Below are 8,904 nucleotides of genomic sequence, written 5' to 3'. Positions count from 1 at the left end.
GATGCCTCTTCCGTAGGAGCTGGAGCGGTTCTTACCCAGAAGGGGCCTAGGGGCCGAACTCTCTCCTGTGGCTTCTTCTCCAAAACATTTTCCTCCGCAGAGAGAAATTATTCTATAGGGGATCGTTAGCTTCTGGCTATCAAGCTTGCCTTGGAGGAATGGCGTCATCTGCTGGAGGGAGCTCGATTTCCAGTCAGTATTTTCACGGACCACAAGAACCTCCAGTACCTGCAGACAGCTCAACGGTTGAACCCACGTCAAGCCCGGTGGTCCCTATTCTTTTCCCGTTTTGACTTCCAGATCCATTTTAGCCCAGCCGAGAAAAACATCAAGGCTGACGCCCTGTCACGTGCTTCCGATGTTATGGGGGAGGACTATGCTCCGAGACACATCATTCCTCCAGAGAGGCTTGTGCTGGCAGCGCCGGTGGACCTTCAGCAATTACCTCCCGGCAAGACTTATGTGCGACCTGGACTTCGAAAGAGGATCCTGACCTGGGGACATTCTTCTCGAGTGGCTGGGCACCCTGGGGTGCAGCGCTCTGTGGCCCTGATTTCCCGTTTCTATTGGTGGCCTGATTTGGTCAAGGATGTTCGGGATTTTGTGCGGTCTTGTGCCTCTTGTGCTCGCAATAAGCCCTCACGACAAAAACCAGCTGGTCTTCTGTTGCCGTTACCCGTGCCTACCTGCCCGTGGTCTCACGTGGCTATGGACTTCATTACTGATCTGCCGCCATCATCTGGCAATACCGTTATCTGGGTGGTGACAGACCGCTTCTCTAAGATGTCCCATTTTGTCCCTCTACCAGGTTTGCCTTCAGCCCCACGTCTTGCCAGTCTCTTCTTCCAGCACATCTTCCGGCTTCATGGCCTTCCCCGGCACATCGTTTCTGATCGAGGTGTTCAGTTCGTGTCCAAGTTCTGGAGATCTCTGTGCAATCAGCTGCAAGTGAAATTGGACTTTTCCTCTGCCTATCATCCTCAGTCCAACGGCCAAGAAGAGAGGGTGAATCAGACTTTGGGATGCTATCTCCGCCACTTTGTGTCCGCTCGTCAGGATGACTGGGCTTCTCTTTTACCATGGGCGGAGTTTTCCTACAATTCCCTGGACTCCACTTCTGCTGGTTCTGCTCCCTTCTTTATTAATTACGGACTGCACCCACGGCCTCCTCTTCCGTTACCTGTGTCTGCAGATGTTCCTGCTGTGGAGGACTTGGTACAGGATCTAAAAGCCATCTGGGAACAAGTCCGTACCTCATTGCTCCAAACTTCTGCCAAGACCAAGCATCAAGCGGACAAGAAACGTCGGCCTTTTCCTGTCTTAGCTCCTGGTGACAGGGTCTGGTTATCCTCAAGGTACGTCCGACTGAAGATCCCTGGTTACAAATTGGGACCCCGGTTCTTGGGTCCATTTGAAATCCTCAGTCGCATCAACCCGGTAGCCTACAAATTGCGGCTGCCTCCTAGCATGCGCATACCCAACTCCTTCCACGTTTCCCTCCTCAAGCCAGTCATCTTAAACCACTTCACCCGACAAGTTCCTCTCCCTCCGGCCCCACAAGCGGACTCTACTGATGTCTTCGAGGTGAAGGAGATCCTGGATACTAAGACAGTGAGAGGTAGGCGGTTGTTTCTGGTAGACTGGAAGGGATTTGGTCCTGAAGAGAGATCTTGGGAGCCAGAGGATAACATCTTGGACAAGAGCCTGCTCCAACGTTTTCTCAGGCCCAAGAAGAGAGGGAGGCCGAAGGGGGGCACTGTCACGGGTGCTCCCGCGATCCCTGTCTCGGATCGCGGGCGCATCCTTGCACCCCCGTTTGCCCCCGCTGCAGGCCGGTCTCTGCACTCACCTCTCCCGGCTCCTGCTCTTCCCCGGACTGCTGTGCGCGCGCGTCCCCGCCTCCTAGGGCGCGCGCGCGGCTCCTGCCGAAAATTTAAAGGGCCAGCGCACCGCTAATTGGTGCACTGGCTGAACCTCACCTTTAAGAATCCTGCCTCTTCCTGTGTCCCCTGCCGGATCTTTGTGCCTCATAGCCTTAGAGAAAGCTTCCAAGCGAGTATTCCTGCGTTCCTGTGTATTCCTGCGTATTCCTGTGTTCCTGTGTATTCCTGTGTGTTCCCGCTCCTGAGTCCTTTGTTGCCGTGTTACCTGAGTTCCTCCGTGTTGCTGTGTTCCGTGTGCCTGTGTTCCCGTTCCCACCTGCCTGGACCTCCTGTTGCTGACCCCGGACTTGGACCTGACGTTGCATCTCTGCCGCCTGCCCTGACCCTGTGCCTGGACCCGTCTACGAGATTGTCATCCGCTAAGGTACCTCGACCTCGGCTGCCACCGTGGGCTAGTCACACCTGGGAACGACCTAGTGGTATCCTGCCGCAGCAAGTCCAACCCACTTTGCGGCGGGCTCTGGTGAATACCAGGTGCCGCTAGGCTCCGGTTCCGGGTGTTGGCTAGTTACATCTCCCGCGGTGGTCCAGAGGATCCACTGATTCTAACAGCGACTTTGTCCCCATTGGCTGTCAAGGCAAATACAGAAATGGAAGTCAGGTCTATGGTCAGGGACAGGCAGGAGGTCAAGACAGGTGGCAAAGGTTCAGGGTCAGAGGCAGAGCAGAAGGTCCGGGCTGACGGTGGAGGAGCGTAAACAGGAACAGGTCCGGGGTCACAATGGGAAATCACACTAATCGCAAAGGTCATGGGAAACAAGCGCTTTTTAAGGCTGTGAGGCACAAAGATCTGTCAGGGTGTGCGGGGAGAGGGTGGGTTAAATAGAATTCTGGGTAAGGCCAGCGCCAATTAATGGTGCACTGGCCCTTTAAATCTTGTGAAGCCGGAGTGCATGGAGGCTAGCCCTGCATGCCTATTTACTAGCTATAGCCTGTGCTTAATCCAGGCACAGGATACAGTGCAATTCTATACCAGATAACCTGGTGTTTAATTGTCCGGCCATGTAACTAACTACCGGAAATATCAATAGGCTGACGCCTTTTTATACTGTTTATCTGGTGTGATAAAAGAGGTATGGTAAATATGAAGGGATGTGAAAAATTCCTGCTTAATGAATTTCCCTCCAGTATTCTGTGACAATTTACAAAATCTTAGTATAACAAGCACCGCAATGTCACTGTGTCACCTAACCTTGGCTGTCACCTTGACTGAAGGCTAATCGCAAGGGCTAAATCCATAAGTCCCCATTAGTTTGCACCCTTTCACCCCATGCAGGGATCTGGACTTTGCTGAGACAAGGACTGAAAACTGTTGACTTGAAGCTGCCCCAATGTTGATGATAGCTGACCAAAGTGGGTCATACAGCACCAGTCCAAACAAATAGGAATCAGACAAAGAATAGTCAGAGAAAGTCCAGGTTTGGAGCTGGAAAGCAATAGGTCAGGGAAAACATCAGACAAAATGCAAGTTACCTGTCAGGGGTCAGGGCAGGAAAATAGGGATAACAAGCAGGTCAAGCCATGCTTGGTCACAGAAAACAGATCCGATTCTGAACCAGTCATAGAACAGAGTTGTGTACAAATACAGAAATTCATATAATGGCAGACAAGCATAACTTTGCATAGAAACTCAAAACTCTGGAAACTCCCAATGCTTAATAAATCTGCCCCAAAGTGTTAGCTTTCATGATTTATTAGTTTTCTTTTTATTTATTAACATATTTAAATTGTAATCTTTATTGTTTAATATTCTCTTTCAATTCTGGACAAAAAAATTGCAGTTGTAAAGTTTCAGTGATCTAAAATCTTCACTTTCTGCAGTGTTCTTATCTTGTCTCAAATCAATGTAAACATTTCTATTGGAATAATATTTAAGGTATTACAGGTATTGTAATTGTGCTGGGAGAGTCCAAGACACAAAACGGTGATACAATTAAATTGATTGCACCTTCTCCCAAAAAAAAACAAGTCCTCTGGGGATCTTGGCAGTATATTTATTAGGAAATATTTTATGGCACTGACCATATTCTCTATATTTGCTGAACATCACAGATGTGCATACTGTGCACATAGATAATACAATTTGGACATAAGCACAGTAAGTATATATGCATCACTTTATTTAAATGGTGAACCCTGTAGCTCCACTGGCCTAAATCCTTTGAAACCTGTCTTAGGTGCCTCATTCACATTCCTAATGCAACTTCTTTATGGTCTACAAGTGGAAATAGAGGAACTTCTTCTTTGTTGAAAACATTTTGGAGTACAAATTTGTGCCATGTATTCTGAGGATGGTATCATTTGAGGGACAATTTAGGGGGTCTCTGTTAATGCCACTCTTAAAGGCATCTCAATATTTTTACGAGGGGCACATTCTGTAATCATTTTCTAATCATTAGTTAAAATATCATAACATCAATGTCTAGAGAAGTAGAAATAAAATCAAGCATCATGTGGATATCAGCTTCTTCTTCTTTAATGAAAAATGTTTTAAAAAGGCCCTACAGCCATTGCAAGCTCCCCACACACTGACCAATTTCGTTTTCACAAAGTCTTACTTATGGTCATGAGTAAGACTTTGTGTAGTTGAAACACATTTGTCGTCTCAGAGTTTGCAATGGTGTATTTAAACATTTTTCAATAAAGAAGATGTTCTGCCAGTATCCATGATGTGCTGGATATCTGTCTACTATCTGGCTTTAGGAATTAAAAGTGCACCTGGAAAGTGCACCTACAGAGCAGAAGCCATTGCCGGTTGCATTAGGGTGAGCGGTATAGAAAAGCAAAATGTGATAAATATTAAGACATAACTTTTAATAGTAAAGATAAAAAACATTAAATCCTAAAATCTGAATGACGCCGCACAGCATGTGACAATTGGTAAGGGCAAGTGTATATATCACTGATAGGACACAGATCTTTTTATGTACACGTGATTAGTGCATATCATACTCCTATACAGATCATTAGCCGATGTCAAAATCTTGTAACTTCTTATAGTCAATAACATAACCAGCTACAGCACATAGAGAGGAGGAAAAGTTGAACCAATCTCACCCAGTCCAGTAGTGCACTTGGTTCGAGTTCAGATGGTGCGATAGGATGACAGGGAGCCTATTGTCCAGATGTGACAGCTATCCCTAAGTTCTCTCACCTATCGCCCAGAAGATTGACTCCCGCCCTAACAAGGGCGGTCCCACGCTTGCCCTATTGGATATGCTGTCCCTAGATGTCCAAAGGGTCCAGAGAAAAAAATCCCATCCCTATTAGGGTGAGCTGAATCAATGTTTTGCTCTGTTGTAGGTCTCTAGTAAGTGAAGGAAATCATATTCCATTACAAAAAAACCTAAACATTTAATTTACCTTTTTCCCTTGAAATTATTTACAAGTAAATGTAACAATTATCATAAACATGTTAAGCATCACTGGGGGACATGTATCATTATTTCTGCTTGTCAAATTGTCTCATTTTTGCGACTTTTGTCGTATTTGCGACTTTTTTGCGACTTTTCACTCGTCGTCTTTCAAGTACGCCTTGGACTGCACCTTTTGCAGTGTGCCTTATGTATCTTTGTTTTCCAGATGTTCCGTGCGACGTTTCACTTAGGTTTCACTTTTTAGTGCCTTTTTTGCGACATTTTAGGCGCAAATCTGCACCTGGTCCAGGGCAAGTGCAAAGGGAGTTTTTTTTTCATGGACCCGATTTTAACATGTAAATAGGAATTATTTCACATGCTTTGAATCTTTAATATTTTGTACAGTAACCTCTTTTGTCAAAATTCTTAAATTTTTGCATTTTTTTTTTAAATTGTTACATCTAAGGGTGAGGTCACACGAAGCAGTTTAATTGCATTTTAATGCATTTTGAAACCAATTACAACAGCTGAGCAGAGGTGATTTGCCTTATTTCATTACTGTTAACATTTGTGCTTACAAAACGCAATATAAATGCTGCGTTTACTATGTGTTTTGTAAATTCAATTGTTAACAGTAATGAAATAAGACAAATCACCTCCTCAGCTGTTGTCAATAGTTTCAAAATGCATTAAAAATGAAACATGTTAAATCCCAAATTAACAGTAGTGTCCACTCCGGTATATAACCCCCTCACATGGCTTGTATCCTCTCCTGTATATAACCCCCTCACATGGCTTGTGTCCTCTCCTGTATATAACCCCTCACGTGATTTGTATCCTCTCCTGTATATAACCCCTCTCATGGCTTGTGTCCTCTCCTGTATACAACCCCTCACATGGCTTGTATCCTCTCCTGTATATAACCCCTCACATGGCTTGTATCCTCTCCTGTATATAACCCCCTCACATGGCTTGTGCCCTCTCCTGTATATAACCCCATCACATGGCTTGTATCCTCTCCTGTATATAACCCCCTTACATGGCTTGTATCATCTCCTGTATATAACCCCCTCACATGGCTTGTGTCCTCTCCTGTATATAACCCCTTACATGGCTTGTATCCTCTCCTGTATATAACCCCCTCACGTAGCTTGTGTCCTCTCCTGTATATAACCCCTCAAATGTCTTGTGTCCACTCCTGTATATAACCCCCTCACATAGCTTGTGTCCTCTCCTGTATTGAGCATCTCTGGAGAGCCTTTAAAATGGCCTCCACCAGCGTTCGCCATCCAACCTGAGGAACTGGAGAGGATCTGAAAGGAAGAGGCAGAGGATCTCCAAATTCAGGCTTCAATGAAATAGAGGGAGGAGACATTAGATTTCCCCACAAATTTTTTTTTTTTTTCAGATGACTACTTGGTACAAAATGTTACAAATTATTGCTATAGACATTTCATTTTTTCCCCTTTTTTGCCATGTATATCCGAGACTTGGCACTTCTGTGATAAGGCTTGGCTGCCAGTAACCCAAACGTTGAGATTGAAGTCATTACCTAGTCTTCTCAGAAAATCAGAAATCCTAAACCATTTTAGCTAACATAAATACATATAACTAGTATTAGTGATTCCCAAATGTACTGTCCAAATCCTTCACCAAGAATAAAACCGAGGGGAAATTTTCTAGTTGATGTTGGAGACTTTTTCTGTTGGGGAGAAGATGGGTCACAGTCGGAGAGTAGATGGGTTGCAGTGGTGTTGAACTATAGGTCTATTTATAAACTGAAAAAACTTATAAAAATGTTAAATTCCAGTCTCTTTCTTACTATTAAGTAATTTCCAATCATTTATCCAGTTAAATAATAAACATCTTATGCAGATAAAATATGAATCAAACATTGGTGAAAACCTTTATCCTCATAGGACTCTCTAACAATCCAGATTGGCAACTTATCCTCTTTTTTTTGTTTGTCTTTATGTATTTGGTGACACTATCTGGAAACTTTCTGATAATCATTGTGGTGAGGTTTAATTCTTCTCTCCAGACACCAATGTACTTCTTCCTCAGCAATCTCGCAATTATTGATCTTTGTTTCTCCACCACCATTGTACCCAAGCTTCTTAAAAATACCATATCCCAGGATAGGACAATATCTTTCTTGGCATGTGCTACACAGATGTACTTCCATTTGAGTCTGGGATCTACAGAGTGTTTGATGTTGGCTGTCATGGCTTATGATAGATATGTTGCTATCTGTAAGCCTTTGCATTATAAAACAATCATAGACACAAGGAGACGTCTAGGGTTGGCTGCCGGATCCTGGACTTTAAGCTTCTCATTCTCTATGATCCATGCAGTTCTGACCTTCCGGTTGTCCTATTGTAAGTCCACTCAAGTGAACCATTATTTTTGTGAGATGCCACCACTCCTCCAGCTATCGTGTACAGACACTTGGGTCAATGAACTTGTACTCTTTATCACCGGTGCCTTCTTTACTCTTTGCTCATTCCTGTTGACGCTGGTATCTTATATTCAAATCATTTCAACCATTCTAAAAATCCACATTACCAAAGGAAGACTCAAAGCTTTCTCTACATGTTCCTCCCATCTTACAGTGGTATCCCTATACTATTGCACACTAGTATTTATGTACATGAGCCCAAGGTCTAGTCACCTGCCAGGTCAGGATAAAGTTCTCTCTATCCTCTACACAGTAGTCACTCCCATGTTAAATCCTATCATTTATAGTGTAAGAAATTCGGAATTTAAAAAATGTGTAATAAAGATTTTTAGAAACAAAAAGTGTTTAATGACAACAAATTAACCTTCAATAACCTTTTCTAATAATAATCTTCATTATGCTTTCTGTCTGTTCTCCTGCTTCTTTTTCTGATTTAATAAACCATTGGGTTATTTTGCTATATTTGAGGAGTTTTTCTTGCATATTACGGGGGCTATAGGGAGACTGTTTGTGGCACAACTTTCTGATTTTCATCCGCTAACCCAAATTATTCCTCCAATAAAAGTAAAAAATGCAAAAAAGTCAAGTAACAAGGACACACCTTTGCATCCTGGTCCCACCCACTGATTATGAGGTCTGTGGATCGGCTGGTGGGAGTAGGCTGCAATAAGCACAGAGCGGGCATGCATATGTTATAAGGCAACGGATCAAGAGGTGCTACAGTGACATAGGCTGGAGCGCCTCAGGCTCATTTTAATATTTTTAGTCTTTTTAAGAAAATCTCTCTGTTCCTGGTCATATAAAAAGCATTGTCATCTCCTAGTGAAATGAACACGCATTTAATTTTGGTACATCTACCGTTAGTAAATGTGATGGTAGTTGTCCTTTTAATGCTTTAATCAATTTTTCTATAACATCTACTAATAACGCTCCTGCTCCTCCTATCTCTGAATCCCAATATGAGTTCAAGAATACCTGGTCTGTGATAAGGTTGCAAAATGAACTAATCTTTGTGGAGCTGGACTGGAAAGGTTTTGTCTCAGAGTTAGTTGAAACCTGTTGACAATATTAATGCTTTTGCACTACCCTACTTCTATCCAGATCAAAGTTACTGTGACATAAAGGGAGAGTCTGAATGTTGGGTTAC

At 43.6% G+C, this 8,904-nt stretch overlaps 1 protein-coding gene across 1 annotated transcript; it reads left to right on the top strand.

Moving 5' to 3' along the window:
* The first annotated feature begins 7,181 nt into the window (after positions 1-7,181).
* Positions 7,182-8,120, top strand: LOC140070062 (olfactory receptor 1E16-like). The gene has a single exon (XM_072116390.1). It carries the CDS (start codon positions 7,182-7,184, stop codon positions 8,118-8,120), a length of 939 nt encoding a protein of 312 aa, XP_071972491.1.
* Positions 8,121-8,904: the final 784 nt, after the last annotated feature.

This window comes from Engystomops pustulosus, chromosome 7, assembly GCF_040894005.1.
Source record: "Engystomops pustulosus chromosome 7, aEngPut4.maternal, whole genome shotgun sequence".
Lineage (NCBI taxonomy): Eukaryota > Metazoa > Chordata > Amphibia > Anura > Leptodactylidae > Engystomops > Engystomops pustulosus.
This window is presented reverse-complemented; position numbering and strand designations above follow the sequence as displayed.

What these genes read in the sequence shown, in the direction of transcription:
- LOC140070062 (XM_072116390.1), top strand. Translation starts at nt 7,182, where the DNA reads ATGAATCAAACATTGGTGAAAACCTTTATCCTCATAGGACTCTCTAAC.